The following is a 21,909-nucleotide window of genomic DNA, read 5'->3' on the forward strand; positions in this document are numbered from 1 at the left end:
AACAAGTTGGTTGATTTCTGAAGTATTGTGTGCTTCTTGGAGCAGAAACTTAAGTACACATTAAACAAATACACACACAGATGCTTTCACTCTGTGGAACGGAACGAAGGCCGTCATCCTCGACCTCGAGGGGTAACTACGACGATTACAGCTCCAGAGACCTGGATTTGTCTGCAAGGAGTGTGCACACTCTCTGAGTGTCTGCGCGGGTATCTTTCAGGAGTTTTCTAAGTTTTCTAACACCTGCCAAAGAGTTTGTAGGTTAACTGGCCACATGTGTGTATTTTGGTGGACAGGCTCATGGGCCTATTACTGTGCTGTATCTCCAAACCAGGGGGGAAAAAAACAAAATGCGAGCAATACTCAGTAGATTTGGCCAGATCTGCAAGAAGAGAAAGAGTTCAGGAATGGTGGCCAACCTCACCTTCTCCTGCAGGAGCAGCTCCAGACTCTGAGGGGTAGATACAGGAAGTCCATTCCCCACGGAGCGACCTGGGGTATTAGTCCAGGCACCTAGTGCATGAAGAGTGAAAACATCATCATCACCTCATTTAGAATGCTCCACACTCGCACCTCATAGAAAGTAGCAGAAGAAGGAAGGTTTGAAAAGGATTCATGAAAGTTGCCAGTTGGAAGGGGAAATTTTCCAATGATAGATTAGGAAGGAGATCAAAAACAGGAGAACATGACTGACCACGTTCACAACGGGTAGAGAGAAAGGGACACGAGGAATTCCAAACAAAAGCATGTTCACTGAGGAGGATACAGTACACTTAACACGTGTCAAAGTTTAAAAGCTCAATCTAATATTCGTCTATTTCCAAAGAGAAATGTTGAGAAGTGCCACCTAATGATGGAACGCCACCTAATAATGGAACACCACAGCAAAGAATCAGACCTTTGGCCCTTCTCGTTGTACAGAACTATTTTTCTGCCAAGTTTCACTGGCCCGCATCCAGACCATAACCTACTATACCCCTCCCATCCAGGTACCTGTCCAATGTTTTCTGAAATTTCAAAATTGAGCCTGCATTTACCAATTCAGCTGGCAGCTTTTCCACACTCTCAACATTCTCTGCATAAAGATGTTGTAATGGAAGATTTAAATCGTGTTTCTTACTTTTCCAGCCTTTGCATCTGCAAGGCTGAGAACCCGCTTGATGCATATGAATTAGTAGACATTATCTAAATTTACACTATAGGGGCCAGGGATGCATGAATCTCAGTAGACATTATCCAACTTCCACCATGAGGCCCAGAGATGCAGTTGTCTTTTGTTGGTCGCAGACTGTCAGGAGACTTTGAAGATAATTAAATCATTTGTTCAAAGAGATAAGATCTGACAATTACCCAAGACAATTGGCGCAACGAGCAGGCCCAGTTGGGATCATTCTCTGCTTGGGTTCCAGGTGCTAGTGGTGTTCCACAGGGGTTGGTGCTGGGGCTGCTTCTTTTTATGTTGTATATGTCTTGGGTAAACTTATACCTCTCATTTTCTTCATTTTAGATTGGTCACAGTGTTTGAGCTACTGAAAGAAAATAGACACACACACACCGAGAGCAGTTCAGTTTATACAAGGCTTTATTACTAAATCTAAAGCTGAATTCACACTACAATATGCAAGCCCTTCCCAATTATACTTATCAACGCCTGGAATGGTCCCAACTGCCAAAGCAAGGCAACGACTGCACACTTGTAGTAGGTTGTCGGGGCGCCGGTAGCAGCTTCTCCACCTCCCTTGACCGGGATGTTAGCTGGACTCTTGAAGTTCTTCTTGCTGAGAGATGTTGCCACCTCTTGGAGAGTCTCAAACTTCAGCAGTGGGACCATGGCTTATTATTACGCAGAAGTTGTTTACTTTAGATCTTATCTCTTTGAACAAATGATTTAATTATCTTCAAGGTCTCCTGACAGTCTGCGACCAACAAAAGACAACTGCATCTCTGGGCTTCATGGTGGAAGTTGGATAATGTCTACTGATTCATATGCATCCCTGGGCCCCATGGTGTAAATTTAGATAATGTCTACTAATTCATATGCAACAAGCGGGTTCTCAGCCTTGCAGATGCAAAGGCTGCAAAAGTAAGAAACACGGTTTAAATCTTCCACTACAGGTGTTCTTCCTAATTTTTCCTTTAAGTTTTCCCCATTTTATCATCAACCCATGTCCTCTAGTTTTTCACTCACTTATAGGGGTGAGCGCAACGCTATTACAACTCCAGCGACCAGGGTTCGAATCCGGAACTGTCTGTAAGGTTTATACATTCTTCCAGTTTTTGTGTGGGTTTCCTCCAAGTGGTCTGGTTTTGTCCCACCTTGGGTTGTAGGTCAGTTGGGTGTATTGGGGGCACATACTCGAGGGACAAACGGCCTGTTACCATGCTGTATGTCCAAATGTTTTTTTAAAAATTAACTTCAGTGGAAAAAGCATGCTTGCATTTCCTCTATTTATGCCCATCATCTACACTGCAGGAAATAAAGTCCAAACCAATTTAACCTTTTCCTGTAACCCTCTTCTTCAAATCCTGGCAACATCCTTGTAATTCTCCTTTGCATTCTTTCAATCTTATTGATATCCCTCCTGTAGTTAGTTAGATGACCAAACCTGCAAACAACACTGAAATCCGGCCTCACCAATGTCTGTAACAACTTCACCATAGCACCTCAAATACTCTATTCAATGCTTTGAATCATGCCCAATGTACCAAAAGCTCACTTGGTGACCCTGTGACACCACTTTCAGGAAATTCTGTATCTTCATTCCCAGATCGCCCTGTTCCTCTGCACTCTTTATTGCCTTACTGTTCACAGTGTATGTCCTACCTTGGTTTGACCTTCCAACACCTCACATTTTTCTGCATAAAATTCCATCTGCCTATTTTGCAGCTGTTGTTTCTAGCTGGTCCAGATCCCTCTGCAAACTTTGAAAGCCTTTTTTGCTGTCTACCATGCCTCCAATCTTTGTGTCATCTGCAAACTTGCTGATCAATTTACATATTATTTTTCAGACCACTGATAATAGATGATAAACAACAGTGGATCCAGCACACCACCAGTCATAGATGTCCAGTTAGAAAGGAAATATCATTCTCTGGCTTCTCCCATAAAGCCAATGTTTAATCAAATTTACTACCTCATCATGAACACTGAGCATCTGAACCTTCCTGACCAACCTCCCATGTGGGTCTTTGTCAAAGACCTTAATGAAGTCTACGTAGACAACATCTACAGCTTTTATTTAAACTTCTCTAGTAACTTCCTGGAAAAAACCCACAAAGCCATGACATTCCCTGTCTATCCAAATACTTGTAAATTCAATCACTTAGAACACCTTCCAATAACTGACTACTGATGTCAGGCTCACTGGCCTATAATTTCCTGGATTATTTTAGAGCACGAGTTACTCTCCAATCCTCTGGCACCCCACCATGGCTAAGGACATGTTAAACATATCTGCCAGGGTCCCTACACTCTAGCCTCCCTCAAGGTCCAACAGAATCCCTTGTCAGACCATGGGGATTTATCAACCATATGGTAAAAGGACTGGATGGATTCGAGCAGTGGTTCTCAACCTTTTTTGTTCCACTGTTTTAATCGTACCTAATTGACTCGTTATGTGCACAGTTTCATGACTCCAAAAGAATTGGACCGATGATCATTTTTCTCAAGCAAAATATTTCAGTAACAATTGGGCTTAGAGCAGTGGTTCTCAACCTTCCTCTCCCACCCACATCCCACCTTAAGCAATCCCTTACTAATCACAGAGCCTCGATGACATAGGGATTCCTTAAAGTGGTATGTGAGTGCTCTAATCCATCCAGCCCTTTTACCGTATGGGAGTCCCGGTGAAAGTTAAAATCACCTACTATCACAACTTTACGTTTCCTGCAGCTGTCTGCCATCACTCTGCAGATTTGCTCCACCAATTCTCGCTGACTGTTAGGTGTTCTATAATACAACTTCATAAAATGTGGTCATACCTCTCAGTTCCACCCATACAGCCTGAGTAGACAGACCTTCTAGTCTGTTTGATTAAAGCCCAGCGTTTTTTAAAGCATTAAAAGAACAAAGTATTCTTTTCCATAATTATCCCTCATTCCTTGATCAACATAAGCAAACAAACCATAAAAGGCTCTGAAACTGTTCAAAGTACTGTACCTAAATGAATGCAAAGCCTTGGGTAATTTTAGCCGAACAGCAAGGACTAATAGAATGACTTGGTGTATGCTCTGTTATCAATATATCTAAGGGAGAAGATGAGGATACTTGTATAATTATAATTAGAGTGACTTTCTTTTAATTATACATACATTTTATATTAAAAATATTTTTATTAATTTTAATAAAAAGCTTGTAATACTAATGCAATAAATTGTTATGGATAGTTACAGGTAATTAATAAAATAATCAGTATATCAAAAGCAAACATAAATTGTAAAACATATCCTAATTCATCATCCAAATAATATTTTAAAAAAAGAAAAAACGAATAACAGAAAAGGAAATAAAAGAGAGAAAAGGAAAATAATAAAAAAGGAGAGACAAAACAAAAAGAAAAAAGCTCAATCTCTTCCCCAACAGCATTGCCAAATGCTATATCTGATTTTCATTACATTGAAGTGAAATTATAAAATAACAAAGTGAGTCATAACTGACCCTCCACAGCGTCTGAACATCTTACATCTGAATTATTAACTGAATAACAAATTTTTTCAAAAATCCTAAAATTGTTCAGCACATTTCTTTTAATGAAGCAATTGAGGCAGCATGAATCCACCAGTCATTCTGCCAACAGCGGCACACCACATGTGGGAAGGGAGGGAGCAACTGAGCTGCCTGCGGAGGGTTAGGCTGACTGACTCGTGGAGGAAGGGGTTTACAGACTGAAGCCTCTTTCCTTCAATGACCAACGTATTTTTACACACTTTTTTTAGCTGGAGAGAAACATAATTTCAACAGGCTGGCTCCGGCTGACGATGCCAGCTGGTAAACCTGCCGACTAGGTTCTGGGGAGCAGATGATGTTGAATCTGCCCCATGTATCCACACACATGAAAACCCACTCTCATTACAACTGCTCGAAAGGCAAGACTCACAACTTGGGACATTTGGAATCATCTCAAGAATGTTGCACTCAGGCTAATTTAAATGAACAGATGGCCCATTTACACAGTCTCTACTTAAATGGAGGCTTATCAGTCCTTTTGGATAATTTGAATGATTACAGTGATGTTTCTACAATAGCCCAGACTTGCTGGATAGCTCACCCTGGTGGCAAATGCCACACCTGTTGCTTGCCAAGCAGTGGTGACCCAGTTTTAGAATGTAACTTTGAGCATTTTTGGAAACAGGTTCAAAAAATGAGCCCAAAATTGAGCCGTGGGCTTCACTGCAGCCTTGGAACACTTGGCACTGATATGCTTGCATTAACCTGCTATTTTGCATTAGCATTACCTCGTGTCATGGTGGGAGGGCTGCTGATGTCAGTGGAATAGCTGACGGCCACTCGCCTGCTGCCTGCGCTCACTGCCCGCTTTCTCACGGGTGGGCGGGGAAGAGTTGCGCAGCCTCCTCGGACCAATCTGTCAGGCGCACTGGCGAAGCTCAGCGTGGAGAGTGCTGGAAGCTGGGAAGCAGGGCAGGAGGAGGATTTGGGGTTGTCGATGAGCTGGAGGGGCCCAGGCCAGGCTGAACGATGACTCACTGGAGGACAAAACACCTGGGCGGGTGGGGGGGGAGGAAAATATAAACGATGATCACACTTGCAAACATGGGGTTGGAACCCCTTGTCACACTGTCACCTGCCTCAACATCATAAACCAGTGGTTCTCAACATTTCCCTCCAACTCACATACCACCTTACGTAATCCCTTATTAACCACAGAGCACCTATGCCATATGTATGTGGTTAGTAAGGAATTACTTAAGGTGGTCATACCCACACTCCTGTTCGGCTCCTCTACTGGCATCACCTACGGCTCCTAGAACGCTTCCACCAGCGTTGTCTCCGCTCCATCCTCAACATTCATTGGAGCGACTTCATCTCCAACATCGAAGTACTCGAGATGGCTGAGGCCGACAGCATCGAATCCACGCTGCTGAAGATCCAGCTGCGCTGGGTAGGTCACGTCTCCAGAATGGAGGACCATCGCCTTCCCAAGATCGTGTTATATGGCGAGCTCTCCACTGGCCACCGTGACAGAGGTGCACCAAAGAAAAGGTACAAGGACTGCCGAAAGAAATCTCTTGGTGCCTGCCTCATTGACCACCGCCAGTGGGCTGATCTTGCCTCAAACCGTGCATCTTGGCGCCTCACAGTTCGGAGGCAGCAACCTCCTTTGAAGAAGACTGCAGAGCCCACCTCACTGACAAAAGACAAAGAAGGAAAAACCCAACACCCAACCCCAACCCACCAATTTTCCCTTGCAACCGCTATAACCGTGTCTGCCTGTCCCGCATTGGACTTGTCAGCCACAAACGAGCCTGCAGCTGACGTAGACATTTACTCCTCCATAAATCTTCGTCCGTGAAGCCAAGCCAAAGAAGAAGACTTAAGGTGGTATATAGTGGGGAAACAAACCACTACCATCTGTGCTGTATATGGTTATATGTATGGACCAGGTGCTGGTCAGTGGGACTAGGAGGGTGGGGATTTGTTCTGGCATGGACTAGTAGGGCCAAACTGGCCTGTTCTGTGCTGTATATGGTTATAAACCAATATCAAACTGCCTTCAATAAAGCTTTAAGATATCCCACCATGAAAACAAAAATGTTGGATGCAAATCAAACAGAATAAATGAGATAACAGACACACACAGATGCATGCGCGAACACACGCACGCACGCACAGATGCGCGCGCGTGCGCACACACACACACACACACACACACAGCATAATAGTATAGTGCAGGAAAGGTAGAAAATAGTCACAGGACTCTAACCTTTGCACAGGACTTAGCTCAATTTCAGAAGCTGTTATTGGATCATCGAGGAATCAAGTAACAAAGGTATTCAGGGTTCCAGTATCTTTTCTTTTACAATCCTTTTATTAGTCTTTTTGAAAAAAAATCAGGTTGCCTCAATGCACACGATATAATGTTCGGGTAAAGATAGAATTACAATAACATGACATAACAATTACAGCATGGAAACAGGCCATTAGGCCCTTCTAGTCCGCACCGAACCAAACACCCCTTTCTAGTCCCACCTCCCTGCACAATGCCCATAACCCTCCATCTTCTTCTCATCCATATACCTGTCCAACCTTTTCTTAAATAATACAATTGACTCCACCGCCAATAGTAAACAAGATTACAATAGAATCCGTGTCACTGATGAAAGAAAACAAATTAGGGATGAGAACCCAGGGCATCTTTCATCTCCTCATTCAAAAGAGGAGGGGAGGCCCATGTTGTAAACTGCTTTGGATGAATTCTGAATGAACTATATTATTCAGGTGAAAAAAAAGCTGTCTGGTAGGCTGAAGAAACACTGGAATGGACATCTGGTTGGTTTGTTTTCACCTTTTTGCTCACCCCTGACTTTTCTCCTGTTGATTTCAGGCAAGTGCCTCTGGGGCCTCAGTATAAAATTAAGCGTAACAAACAAATTTATTATCATCTATAGTATATACAACCAGACAAAACAGTGCTTCTCTGGTCCACTGAGGCTACAACATGGCAAGCTGGCAGGGGCTTGTTGAAAACCCCATTTTGAAGACGGGTTGTAAGTTCTGAGTTCAGCCTGTTGAAAACTGTTGTGGTCCTTATAAGAGGAAATGACTGGCTAGAGTGTTCTCCTGAAATAAGGGAAACAGGAGGAACTCTGTGGTGACCTGGAAGGAGAGGTTATCATGTGAAAACACATGATGGGGCAAGTTTCTTCGGCAAGACACTGAGGTGGCTGATAAGAGTGTGAGAGTGTATGAATGTGTGTGTCTCTCTGAAACCAACAAGAACCTTCCTGAGCTGTAACCATCTACCTTTAAGCACCAGAGCCTGGTGAAAATTCATAAAGGTTAAATTCTGTGCACAGTACAAGAATTGCCAGATATTGGTGAACTTGGAGAAGTGAAACAGAACTTTCCTGAACATATACACATTACATGCACATGCGCTTAGAATTAGAAGGGGGGGTTAAGTTAGGTTAATTTTATGGTAATAAGTTAAAGTTTGATCCTATTTTTAACATTTTAAAAATTAAAAGCAACTTTTGTTTAAATAACCATTTGTCTTGGTGAATTTCTATTGCTGCTGGGTTTTGGGTTTCGAAATATATAAATAAATTATATATATGTGTGTGTGTGTGTTTATATATATATAAATAAATAATATGCTTGTATATAATGTGTTTAATAAATAACGTGTATATAAATAAATAATGTGCACGCGAATATACACATAAATAAATAAATAATGTGTGCGTATAAATAAATAATATGTGCGCACACATATAAAATAAATAATTTGTTTGTGTATATATCTATATATAGATATTTATATATATAAATAATGTGTGTGTGTGTATATATAGATATATATGTGTGATAATAAAATAAAACATAAAATAAATATTTTGAAATAATTTACTCAGTTACAGGATACCATCATCCATGTATATCATTTCTACACTAGCCAAATAGGGTAAACCTGTGATCATGTTGGGAAACTTTCTTCAATTTATTTATATTAATATTTTTGACAAAAGTAATGTTCTATTCAATTCATATTAGATTAACAATAACACTTCTTGTGTTGAAGTCTGCGAGTTCAGGTATGTTTGAACTCACAGACCCTCTGATCAAGAGGCAAAAAAGCTGTTGGCTGAACTATGGCTGACATGCCCACATTACTCAGCCCCATGAACAGAATGCTCACACTACCATTTGACGGACACATTCTGGATAGTTCACTCACCGAAGATGCAGTATCTACCACCAGCTCGTAAATGTCCCCTCCAAACCCAAAATGCAGCACATCCCCTGGTGCTAGACGAACTGCTGCATTCTGGATGCGGCAGTCATTAACAAAAGTTCCATTTACAGAGTTCAGGTCCCGAAGGACAAAACAGTTCTCAGAATCGCTCAGCTCAATCACAGCGTGACGTTCTTCGATTCCCCCATTCTGAAACAGAAAGATTAAAAGAAAAAATTTCAGGGAATTTTGTTTCTTTCTAGCGAAAATATTGCAAAGTGATTCTCAGGCAATGAATTACTTTGTTCAGTTGAGCAGAGAGGAAGGTATAACATTGTTGGAAAATAGGACAAATACTGGTATTAATGCTTTTTAAAAAATAAATGGGCACTGATTCTGTACGCAGCAACACCCAGAACTAACAGAGAAAGGAACAGTCAGTTAATTTGCTTTTGATGGTGAGTTCAGGAGTGTCACCTAACACTAAAATTGCAAGATATTTCACATTGCTTGTTCGCCCGACCACAGCTCAGTATTTTGTGAGAAACACTGAACCTGTGGACACCGCAATTGAAGTAAAAACACAATGCTGTAGAAACTCAGCAGATCAGTGTCCTATATATAGCAAGGATAAAGATACATATCCAATGTATTGGGCTTGATGCCTTTATTAAGATGTGAACAAAATATAAGCAAGTGCCCAAAAAAACTGGTTGGGGGATGGAGGGGAGGGTGTGGAAGAGGGGGGAGCACAGGAGATAATAGGTTGATAAGGAGGAAGGGCACACCAGCAACAACTCAACATGTGTGGCCTCCCAATATTATGGCCTTCTCTGCATCGGAGAGATTTTATACCAACTGGGATCATCATGTCTGCATCATTGACAGGGATCTCCCAGTGGCCAGCTATTTCAATTCTGCACCGCATTCCTGATCTGACAGGTCTGTCCACGGCCTCATGCACTGTCAAACCCAAACCACCTGTAAATTGGAGGAGCAAACTTTGATTTTTCGACTGAGCACTCTCCAACCCGATGGCACTAATGTCGACTTCTATGGTTTCTGCTAGCCCTCCCCATTCTCCCTCTCTTTTCCATCTCTCTTGTCTTCTTTCCTCCAGGTCTCCACCCCCCCTCCACCTGGTGCACCCTCCTATCCTTATCCACCTATTACCTCCTGCCTGTGGGACTGTGCTCCTCCCCCTGCCCCTCCCAATCTCACCATTTTGTTTGGGCCCCTGCCCACATTTTGTCACACCTTGATGGAGGGCTCAAGCCCGAAGCTCCATAAAGGACACTGTTAGGCCTGCTGAGTTTCTCCAGCGTTGTGTTTTTACTTCATTCACGGGTGCCTGAAGACTTTCGTATTTTACTCAGTATTTGGGGATACCAGGCTGTGGTCAGTTTAACTGAAGCGTCTTTGCGCTGTGTAGACTTTGAAGGCAGTGCCAAGCCATTTTACCCATCTGGCCAACCCTCTAAACACACTTCCCCTTCCCCCCCCCATCCCGCCACACAACATATTAATGCCAAAAACACCTCACCTTCAAACACAGATCCGAGTCCGCACGTTGACCGATGCATGTTGTCTTAGTTTTCAGTGCATAGATCCCACTGGACCCTTTTAAAAATCCTTTCATGCTATTTCCTGACATCTGTGAACATATCACATGGAAATCTGATAATAGTAGGAACAGCTACCCCAAAGCGGGCAGCTGGATACAGTTCTACTTTAGGTGCTGCAGGCGCACAACTTATTTGATAGTTGCCTGGAAATGTGACTCAAATGACTCCAAAGGAAACGGGCTAATCAAATGGCTCCAAAGGAACCAGGCCAATCAAATGGCTCCAAAGGAACCGGGCCAATTAAGAAGTCCCCCAGGACACTAATGTAGTCATCTAAATGACATGATCGACATGGCATATACAATGACTGATCCTGCAAAGCAATTAATGTGACAAACAATGTGTTTCAATGTGCCCAAAGCAGAATGGGACTGAAATGGGGTTAGAAATAGGCACTTCAATCCATTCTTTACTGATGAACGTGGTGTGCATGGGAAATCTTCCATGGGAATTGTCACAGTTGAGGCCAATCCTGCCCTTCCAGAAATCACAAGAGAACCAAGCGGGTTGTTGAGGCAGGCTGAAACACATCCACTCTCAACCTTCCTCATAGTTCCCCAGGAGCCACTGCTGCCACAGTGAAGACCAGGGTCCATAGCTATCGGCAGAGTCTGCGGCTATATGGGATTCCCAGGAGGGAGAAGATTTGTTTTCCACCACACCCCCTTCACTTGTCCTCCATGTACTCCCAACCACAACTCAATCAGCACCCACCCCCAAGCTCATCAACCCCCCACAATCTAAGCATACCCTTTTCATCACAGAATGATCAACTCTCTCTAACCCCATTCCCTCACACAACCTGCCACCCTAAACACACTCAGTCATTCACCAGTACAATGACCACCCTTCCTTGGCCTTGGCTCCTGCATGCTGATGAAGACGATTGGAAGTAAATGTACTGCACCCCTCCCACTCTAACCCAATCTCAACTTAATCCCTCCCATGAGTGCCCCAACTTCTCTCCCCAATACAAATATCTGTATGCCAACCATGCCCCAATCCCTCCATACTTCCCCACACTCCTTAACCCAACCCTGCCCTGACCACCTAACCCCTCCAAACTTCCCAACACCTCTAACCCGGTCATAGTGGAAATAAATAGGTAGATTTCTATTTTAATGGGGAGAAAATCCAATCCTCGGAGGTACAACGTTATGCGGAGTCATCTAAAAGTTAATGCCCAGGTGGGAATGGTAGTGAAGAAGGCGAATGCTATGCTAGATTCACTTCAAGAGGAATAATGTATAACAGTAGAGAGGTGTTAATGAGACTCTATGGGGCACAGGTGAGACCCCATTTAAAGTACTGTGTACAGTACCTTAAAAAAGTTGTGATGTTGTTGAAGAGGGTGCAGAGGAGATTCCTTGTATGCAGGGGATGGCATGCGCATTTGACAGCTCTTGGGTTGTATTCGTTGGAGTATAGGAGAATGAGGGGGGAACTCAATAGAGACATATCGAATATTGAAAGGTTTTGATAGAGTGAATGTGGATAAGAAGTTTCCCTTGATGGGTGAATCGAGAACATGGGGTCATAGTCTTAAAATTAGAAGTTGTCCAATTAAAACAGAGAGAAGGAAGGAGTTCTTTTGTCAGAGGGTCGTGAATCTGTGGAACTCACTGCCGCACAAAGCAGTGGAGCCAGATCACTGGGAGTATTTAAACAGGAAATGGATAAGTATCTCATGAGTAAGGGTATCAAGGGATATAGGGAAGAGGCTGGAAATTGGAACTTGGTGTAGTGTCACAGAATAGACTCGATGGGCCTAATGGCCTGCCTCTCCTCCTTTAACTAGTGAACCCTGCCCCAGCCCCTCCATATTCCCAACATCCCTAACCCAACCATACCACAACTCCTCCAAACGTCCCGACACCCCTAACCCAACCATACCTCAACACCTCCAAACTTCACCATTCCTCAACCCACCAAACTTCCCAACACCCTTAAACCAACCATACCCCAACCCCCCTAAACTTCCCAACCCTTCCTAACTTCCCAAACTTCCCAACCCCTCCAAACTTCCCAAATTCCAAGACCTCCAAAATTCCCAACAACCCTGTCCCAACCATACACCAACCCCCAAACTTCCCAACACGCCTAACCAACCCTGCCCCGAGACCTCCAAACTTCCCAACACCCCTAACCCAACCCTGCCCCGAGACCTCCAAACTTCCCAAAGCACCTAATCCAATCCTCCCCCGACCCCTCCAAACTTCACAACACCCCAAACCTGCCCCAACCCCTCAAAACTTCCCAATCCCCCTAACCCAACCCTGCACCAAATGCTCCAAACTTGCCAACACCCCAAACCGAAACCTGCGCTGACCCCTCCAAACTTCCCAACCCCCCGACTCCAACCCTGCCTCGACCCCTCCAAAATTCCCAATGCCCCTAACCCAAACCTGATCCGACCCCTCCAAACTTCCCAACATCCCTAACCCAACCCTCTTCCGGCCCTCTAAACTTCCCAACACCCCTAACTCAACCCTGCCCCAACACTCCTAACTCAACCCTGCCCCAACACTCCTAACTCAACCCTGCCCCAACACTCCTAACTCAACCCTGCCCCAACACTCCTAACTCAACCCTGCCCCAACACTCCTAACTCAACCCTGCCCCAACACTCCTAACTCAACCCTGCCCCAACACTCCTAACTCAACCCTGCCCCAACACTCCTAACTCAACCCTGCCCCAACACTCCTAACTCAACCCTGCCCCAACACTCCTAACTCAACCCTGCCCCAACACTCCAAACTTCCCAATGCCCCTAACCCAACCTTGCCCCAAACATTCCAACACCCTAACCTTGCCCTGACCCCTCCAAACTTCCCATTGCCCCTAACCCAACCCTGCCCCAACCCTCCACATCCCAATGCCCCTAATTCAACCCTGCCCCAACCCTCCAAATTTCCCAATCCCCCTAACCCAACCCTGCCCCGACCCCTCCAAACTGCCCAACGCCCCTAACCCAACCTTGCCCCGACCCTCCACTTCCCTATGCCCGTAACTCAACCCTGCCCAAACACTCCAAACTTCCCAATGCCCCTAACCAAACCTTGCCCCAACCCCTCCAAACATTCCAACACCCTAACCTAACCCTGCCCTGACCCCTCCAAAGTTCCAAATGCCCCTAACCCAACCCTGCCCCAACCCTCCAAATCCCAATGCCCCTAACTCAACCCTGCCCCAACCCTCTAAACTTCACAATGACCCTAACCCAACCTTCCCCCAACCCCTCCAAACTTCCCAATGCCCCTAACCTGCACCAACCCCTCCAAACTTCCCAATCCCCCTAACCCAACACTGACCCAACCCCTCCAAACTTCCCAATCACCCTAACCCAACCCTGCCCCGAACCCTCCAAACTTCACAACGTCCCTAACACAACCCTGATCTGATACCTCCAAACTTCCCAACGCCCCTAACCCAAACCTGCCCCAACCCCTCCAAACTTCCCAATCCCCTAACCCAAACCTGCCCCGAACCCTCCAAACTTCACAACGCCCCTAACCCAACCCTGATCTGATCCCAACCCTGCTCTGACCCTCCAAACTTCCCAATGCCCCTAACCCAACCCTGCCCCTCCACTTCCCAACGCCCCTAACCCAACCCTGCTCCGACACTCCACTTTCCAATGCCCCTAACCCAACCCTGCTCCGACCCACCACTTTCCAATGCCCCTAACCCAACCCTGCTCCAACCCACCACTTTCCAATGCCCCTAACCCAACCCTGCTCCGACCCACCACTCTCCAATGCCCCTAACCCAACCCTGCTCCGACCCACCACTTTCCAACGCCCCTAACCCAACCCTGCTCTGACCCTCCACTTTCCAATGCCCCTAACCCAACCCTGCTCCGACCCACCACTTTCCAATGCCCCTAAAACAACCCTGCCCTGACCCTTCACTTCCCAACGCCCCTAACCCAACCCTGCCCCTTTCCCTCCAAACTTCCCAACTCCCCTTACTCAACCTTGCTCCGACCCTCCAAACTTCCCAATACCCCAACCCAACCCTCTCCGACCGGACCATACCCCTCCCAAACACCCCCATAACAACCGCAGCTCCGCCCACAGCGGAAACCCCGCTCCCGAAACTGAGCACGGACCGAACCACCGGCCCCCCAATGCGTTGCCTGGCCTGGCCCAGAAAGTCGCCGCACGTCCCAGGGCTCAGCCCGGCTGCAGCAGCCCGCCGGGCGGTGTGTTGAGGCCGAGGACGGCCGGCTCCATGGCGACCGATACTCCGCCCAGTGGCTGGAGTGACAGGTGAAGGGGTGGGGTGGGGGGGGGTTGCGGTGTCAGGTGTAGAGGGTGCACCTGAAACGACCTTTTGCATCGACAGTGAAACATCAAAATCTGCAGACTCTTTGATTGTAGGATTGTTGGAGGAACTCAGTTTCCAAAGGTGGACACACCTTGAGGAAGGGCTCAAGCCCGGGACCTGAGTTATGTACCTTTATCTTTGCTATATAAGGTACACAAAGCTTCCCCATCTTTGTGTTTTTACTTGTGTCTGCAGACTTTCATGCTTTTCTAAAGATATACTGGGATTAGGGTCGGAATCACGACTGCTCCATTTCCTTCCCAACGAGTTTGGGAATAGGCTTTCTGAAAGTACAAAACTGCTCATTTTATATCACGCTATCATTTTCTGAAAGCAAAGATCAAACTTTGCTATTTGCCAATGTCATAATTTGCAGTCGGTGGGGATGTCCCGCCAAAGGTCAGCCCGCTGGGTGGGTCACGTCTCCAGAATGGAGGACCATCGCCTTCCCAAGATCGTGTTATATGGCGAGCTCTCCACTGGCCACCGTGACAGAGGTGCACCAAAGAAAAGGTACAAGGACTGCCTAAAGAAATCTCTTGGTGCCTGCCACATTGACCACCGCCAGTGGGCTTATATCGCCTCAAACCGTGCATCTTGGCGCCTCACAGTTTGGCGGGCAGCAACCTCCTTTGAAGAAGACCGCAGAGCCCACCTCACTGACAAAAGAGGAAAAACCCAACACCCAACCCCAACCAACCAATTTTCCCCTGCAACCGCTGCAACCGTGTCTGCCTGTCCCGCATCGGACTTGTCAGTCACAAACGAGCCTGCAGCTGACGTGGACATTTACCCCCTCCATAAATCTTCGTCCGCGAAGCCAAGCCAAAGAAGAAAGAAGAATTTGCAGTCGGTGGGGATGTCCCGCCAAAGGTCAGCCAGGAAGAGTGGAGATGGTGGGCTTGTCCCTCCAAAGGTCGGCCAGGAAGAGTGGAGTTGGTGGGCTTGTCCCTCCAAAGGTCGGCCAGGAAGAGTGGAGTTGGTGGGCTTGTCCCCCCAAAGGTCAGCCAGGAAGAGTGGAGTTGGTGGGCTTGTCCCTCCAAAGGTCGGCCAGGAAGAGTGGAATTGGTGGGCTTGTCCCTCCAAAGGTCGGCCAGGAAGAGTGGAGTTGGTGGGCTTGTCCCTCCAAAGGTCGGCCAGGAAGAGTGGAGTTGGTGGGCTTGTCCCCCAAAGGTCGGCCAGGAAGAGAGGAGTTGGTGGGCTTGTCCCTCCAAAGGTCAGCCAGGAAGAGTGGAATTGGTGGGCTTGTCCCTCCAAAGGTCAGCCAAGAAGAGTGGAGTTGGTGGGCTTGTCCCTTCAAAGGTCAGCCAGGAAGAGTTGATGGAACTCATGTTCTCTGCACAGTCTCAAGAGGCATTGACTGAGGGCATTCTGGAACGATGCTGGAGGGAATCCTCCTCCGGTAGCCCAGGGCAACCAATTTTCCTTCTGCTGACAGACCACCTCCACTTCCTGAGATACTGATTCCTACCATCCCTTTGTAGCACAATCTTAACCTGGATATTGTTCCCCTGCCTGCTTTCTGTGCTGGTTCGAATGGGATCACAGACTTCTTGGCGGCGTGGGAACCCACACCTCTCATGAAGCAGAAGTTAGGGAGGTCAAACCTCACTGAGGCCAATGATCAAACAGCACTTATATCATAAACAGTGGGACTACCTTATACCCATTGTAGCCAGTAAATAGTGACCGGATTTAAGAGGATTTGCTTCTTTGCTGGGCCAGTTATTAACCATTAATAGATTTCCCATTGGTGGTGTAATCTCTCTGCAGTTAGGTGCAAATGTTCCTGGTGGTTTTCAAGGGGTCGGGGATTGAAATGCCATCCAGTATTAAGCTGCTGTTAAATTCACCAGATGCAGACTTCAGATTCGGGTAGCGTTGGGTGATTCAACTAAGAAGCCCATATCTACTAGTCGGTCAAGGTCTTACTGTTTATGTAATCAGTGAACACTGCACATCAATTGGAAACTATTCTCTACTGGGACTTTTAGGAGTATAGATAAATCTGATATGAAACAATCACTTGTTATCGCTCCTGTTAACTATATTTTAAACACGTTTAGTATTACTGAATGCAGAGAAAGGACTGGGTTAGGGCAGGAGGGTAAAATCACTTTCCGCATTTGGCCATCCTATGCCATAGGTGCTTTGTGGTTAGTAAGGGATTGCTCGAAGTGGTATGTGGGGGGGTGGGGGGGGGGGGGAGGGTTGAGAACCACTGCTCTAGATAAACATGGATATGAAGGAGAGCGAGAGAGATGGATCATGTGCAAGCAGCAGGGTTTAGTTAAATTTGGGCATCATGATCAGCACAGAGATGTGGGCCGAAGGACCTGTCCCTGTGCTGTACTGATGTGCTATAAGTTCCGGTAATTTGGGCAAGATGTCGATTGCAGCCACTCTCCACGATTTAGAAGGAAATTGATTCTAAAAATCATTTAGTAGACAGGCACAAACTTTTGTTTTATAGTTTAACGAAATTCAAAACTGTTGACCACTCCTGCTCCTCTCTCCCATTCCCCGCTAACCCTGAATTTACATTTATCACAGGGCAGGAAGGAGCTGTAACAGGCAGTTTCACACTGCAATTATAATGTTACATGGCAATGATCCACCATTGGATTCAGGAACTGCAAGAGCAAAAGATCTGACAAGCGTAAAAATACAGTCTGGGAATGAGGCACTTGAAATATTTACTTGCCTTTCTTCAATGACAACCCACCTTTGACTGTTACTGTATTAAAGGAGGGGAAGGGGAGAGGAAACCCTTTGCATTAGTTAAACAGAAAAGTCTGCAGATGCAATAGGGAGCTTTTGCCATCAGAGGTCAGTGTATTGCCATCAAAGATGGACTTTAAACCCAGTCTCATCTTCTGAGATTACATAGTGCAATGAAATAAAGGAAATGACTTATGTGATTTCCCTTCTATTTCTAGAAAATTCAATTTCAGAATGATTAGGGTCGGGGTGGGGAGGAACTACGTGAACGATTTGATGTCATGAAATAACACAGAGCAGTTCTTTGATGGCAGCTTGCAAAAAAATTGGTCTCACCTGAGTGACCCATGTTCATTCCTCTCTGAAGATTCAGAATCAGACATCTACTGCCCACCCCCCACCCCCCCATTTGAATAACAGCCATTCTCTTGGAACAGCAACACCACAGTGAAGTTAAGTAAGACCATCTCCAGAGTGCTGGAGAAACTCAGCAGGTCATGCAGCATCCAAAGGAAGGTACCCATCGTTCGGGGTGGGGGGGGGGGGGGGGTGGTGAGCACATTGCTTATAGGTTAGGGTTACAGTACAAGGGAAGGCTAACAGTAAACCACATTGAACAAGGCACTATTGAACCACAAGGTTCAGAATATTCAACATAATTTTTATTAATGAATAAATAAACTAAAACACAACACTCGTCCCTTCTGCGATCATTTTAAAACATTAATTCTATTCACCAATGCTCATTTAAGAGTTTGGAACAAAACAGCGTTGCAAATTAACCCAAATTCAATGAACCTCCAGAGGCAGACTCTACCAGTTGGCAATTGGGTAGATTGAATGGCATGTCGATCATTCTCAGGGATTATTGGTGGGCAACAAGTGTTCGAATTGAGGCAAGATGTGTAACACCATTCCAATATTTCAGAAAACAGCCAAGGCCAATTTGGCTGTTTAATACACAAGTAAAACCATCTCATTTTAGGATCTCAGGTTAAGTGCTCCAGTCACCAAAGCAAGCACAGTGATTGTTTTCCCCCCTCAACTGGGTAGAACACTAAATAGGAATAGTTGGTATATTTGGAGACAAAGAGCATATTCTTCTGGGAAGGAGAACGTCGAGAGACTCAAGTCACAACTCCGTTTTCTTCCACACCAAGGGGAAACATTAATTTCTTCCCTTTTCCCTTCCAGAAGATGCACAAGTGACATTTACCCATCAATGACTTCCAGTGCAGCCAGATGGCCATTTAAAATCTAGGATCCAAGCAAAGTCAGTGAGCCTCCAAAGTGCAGCCACACCTCCTGCCAGAACAATGACTAAAACCAGCTGCCCAATACCAATTCTCATCCTTCAAAGAGACCAACATCCCTGGAAGAATTAGACTGGATATTAAAAAAAAATTTGAAAACTATTCAGAATCAGAGATGTTAATGTTAATCATGAGTTGTGAATTAAAATTATATTTTAGAAAGGAGATTCGGTGGTTACCATCCAAATCAGCATCAAAATCAAGGATCACACTCTAAAGGATCAGTGTACTTTAATTAAGAAAGAAATCTAGGTCTTTGGAACAGAGAAGATGAGTTAAATGCAATCATAGTGCATTGGACTTCTGTTAGTGAATGGTTTGAAAAAAAGATACTGTTCAGAATTCTGACCTTGTTTGGAAACCATTTTCAGTAGTGAAACAGGAGAGATCAAGTGAGCGAGATCGTGAAATATCAGAGGTTAACTTTTCTTCAAGAGCATCAATATTAATGTTAAACTGGGTGAAAGCTCCAAGTTGAACAATCATTTGCAACTTGAGCTTCCTGCGTTTGAAAGGTGACTAATTGGATGGTGCATACTATTGCGATGTGGGTCTGGTTAGGCGTTTCTAGAGTGAATGGGAAAAGATGATGACTTGTCCAAGCATGCAAGTTATTTTACAAAATGGTTACTTCTATATTTCATATCCCTCTTCAAATTGGGGGAGTGGAAACCAAAGAAAAAAAGTGAGATAAAGGACAGTGAAATAAAAATTGCCTGATGACCAAACCCTTTTGTGGGACAGTCCCTTGAAGTGTTAAATTTGCAATTATTCCCGGAGCAGAATTTATCCCTTTCAAGTCCAGCGTAAGAGGTCAGAGGTCACAGTCCATTCTGTTGTCCAACGCTGCCAATTCCCATTCCCAACCCAACTCCGGAGTTTCCCAACCTTAACTTAACTTAACTGGCAGACTGAATAGGCCCAGAACTCCTGTGAAAATGAACAGCACAGTCAACATGCAATGTCCCGCTAACAAAGCACATCGTGAAAAGATTTTAACTTTCTCTCGAGTACTGAAAAGTCCATGCGATCACCAGATACCATTGCTGACTTTATCATCGTGCATTGGAAAAAAGTGACTCAATATTCAACCAACGCCACACACTGGGAGAATAGGAAGAGGTGGACGATGGCTGGTCAACCTGCTATCGCCGTGGCCTACCAGGACTTGATGTTAATTATTCTGTCGACCCTTTTGCTCATTTTAAAACAAACTTTTGTAATTCAATACTGGAAGCATGAATTTGTGAAAGAGAGGAGATAGGTTCTCTTAAGAAATTGTACATTTACGTATTAGTGACTAGCTCATCATCAGAGACCATGCTTCGTCGTCTGACTTTGTTAGTGAATTACTGATGACAGAAAGGAGGCAGCAATATATTTCTTTCTAAAACAAGTATCACACCTGCCCTCAGAGCAGTGTCATTGATCTCATTCTGGGTAGAATTGGGGCCAGTTTTCTCTGAAGCACTCAGTCTCATAGAAAATGTCCCATCAAGGTTTTATACTGAGCAACTGTGATGCTTTTGTTTTATGATGATGGATGGTTATTTAAAATGAACAAAAGCAATCCACTGGATTAGCAGCGCTCAGTACTGGAAGGCATTGGCAATACAGCACCCACTGCTTTGGCATTTGGCTGCCAGAACTCGGAAGCAATGATGCTGTTCAGCGAGTGAGTCCATTTGGATGGTGGTTCTTGCTCTCCCAGTGCCCAAACCATCAATGTTCCTCCGGAGAATATAAACAGGTTCCTTTTCAAATTCTGGAGCCTGGAATTTTCCATTAAATCGAGGCTTTGGGGTCAGATTGTAGCTGGTAAGATTTTATTCATTACTTCTGGTCCCATTGTTAAATTATTACACAGAAAGAACACAAAAAAAAACAGAGGGGAACAATTTTTAAATAGCTCCATTCCCTACAGGATTCAGAATTTGTTACCGTTAACAGAGATGAATCATCCAAATTAATTTCAAGCCAAGTAATGCAAGTGTTTGAGATGACAGCATAGATCATTCCCACCCCCCTATTAGATGGGACATGAAACCTCTGCTGCTCTATGTGCCCACAACGTGCTCCAGGAGTGGACTGGTGATCAATAGGGGATGGACTGACCATGCAGAATAATTAACCAGCTGTTTCACTCATTTATAAATGATCATCATCTGCTCCTGTTGAATGTACAAATGAAGTGGAAAAAAATGAGTGGTAGACTTGGAGAAATGGTAAGCATCAGTGAATCTAGGAGCGAAGACACCCAGCACATAAAGTATTTGCATTTGTAAAACATGCATACAGATGGGATCCATCAGATTCTCAAGGCATGGCTGATATTCAGTTATTCCATGATCAGTCTCAACAACGGTGCCAGATCAAGAATGTTTTGCGGTCTCAAAATTTTTCTCCACCCCTTCCTCATATTGTGGGGGAGGGGTGAGAGGCTCCAGATTAACGACAGCATTGTTCACATTGCTCAGGTTGAGTCTAAAGTTCTTGAGGTGGGATTTGTCAGAAAAGATCCGACGAATCTTTTTGGAGTTGAATCTTCGCCCCAAGCGAGATGAGGGCCTTTCGTTCTTAGGTTCCGCACTAGTCCCAGTGCTCGAGACCTCATTTGAAGATGATGGCAGGCCAACCTCAACAAGCGACTCATAAGAGGGAAGCGAGACTATATTTTGTCCCCCCTGATTGGCTTCAGCGTCCTCCTGTGGGACGATGCCATCTCTCTGCATCACTTCATCATAGCTGGGCACAGCCAATTGGTGGTTGTTATCTTCTTCTCTGTTAAAAGAGAAATACAAAGGTTATCAACCAATCTACAGGCACAGGGGCATCAGCCTATAGTTTTTAATTTGCTGCTTTATCCAGGAAGATTTGGAAATTGTTGTGAATGGTTGCTCGATAGGATCTCAAGTTCCACAACTGGTCAGCATGGTTAGCTCTTGCAATCGGGACCAGGGCTGTCGATAAGGAGGTCAAATCCCAGGCTGTCTGTAAGTTCTCCCTGT

At 45.1% G+C, this 21,909-nt stretch overlaps 2 protein-coding genes across 9 annotated transcripts in view; both read right to left on the bottom strand.

Moving 5' to 3' along the window:
- The window catches only part of LOC138754542 (forkhead-associated domain-containing protein 1-like), a 157,838-nt gene extending 143,039 nt beyond the window's left edge, over positions 1-14,799 (bottom strand). For all 4 annotated transcript variants that reach the window (XM_069918944.1, XM_069918945.1, XM_069918942.1 and 1 more), the window contains exons 1-5: positions 14,650-14,799; positions 10,456-10,566; positions 8,916-9,122; positions 5,455-5,719; positions 425-513 (exon numbers count right to left, since the gene is read on the bottom strand). In XM_069918944.1, the coding sequence (XP_069775045.1) occupies positions 425-513; positions 5,455-5,719; positions 8,916-9,122; positions 10,456-10,566 (672 nt within the window). In that variant the 5' untranslated portion in view covers positions 14,650-14,799. The remainder of the gene's footprint in view (positions 1-424; positions 514-5,454; positions 5,720-8,915; positions 9,123-10,455; positions 10,567-14,649) is intronic.
- A 3,429-nt stretch (positions 14,800-18,228) lies between these two features.
- Positions 18,229-21,909, bottom strand: part of tmem51a (transmembrane protein 51a) — a 53,185-nt gene continuing 49,504 nt past the window's right edge. For all 5 annotated transcript variants that reach the window (XM_069918964.1, XM_069918963.1, XM_069918965.1 and 2 more), the window contains exon 3: positions 18,229-21,682. In XM_069918964.1, the coding sequence (XP_069775065.1) occupies positions 21,274-21,682 (409 nt within the window). In that variant the 3' untranslated portion in view covers positions 18,229-21,273. The remainder of the gene's footprint in view (positions 21,683-21,909) is intronic.

Source organism: Narcine bancroftii, chromosome 2 (genome assembly GCF_036971445.1).
Source record: "Narcine bancroftii isolate sNarBan1 chromosome 2, sNarBan1.hap1, whole genome shotgun sequence".
NCBI lineage: Eukaryota > Metazoa > Chordata > Chondrichthyes > Torpediniformes > Narcinidae > Narcine > Narcine bancroftii.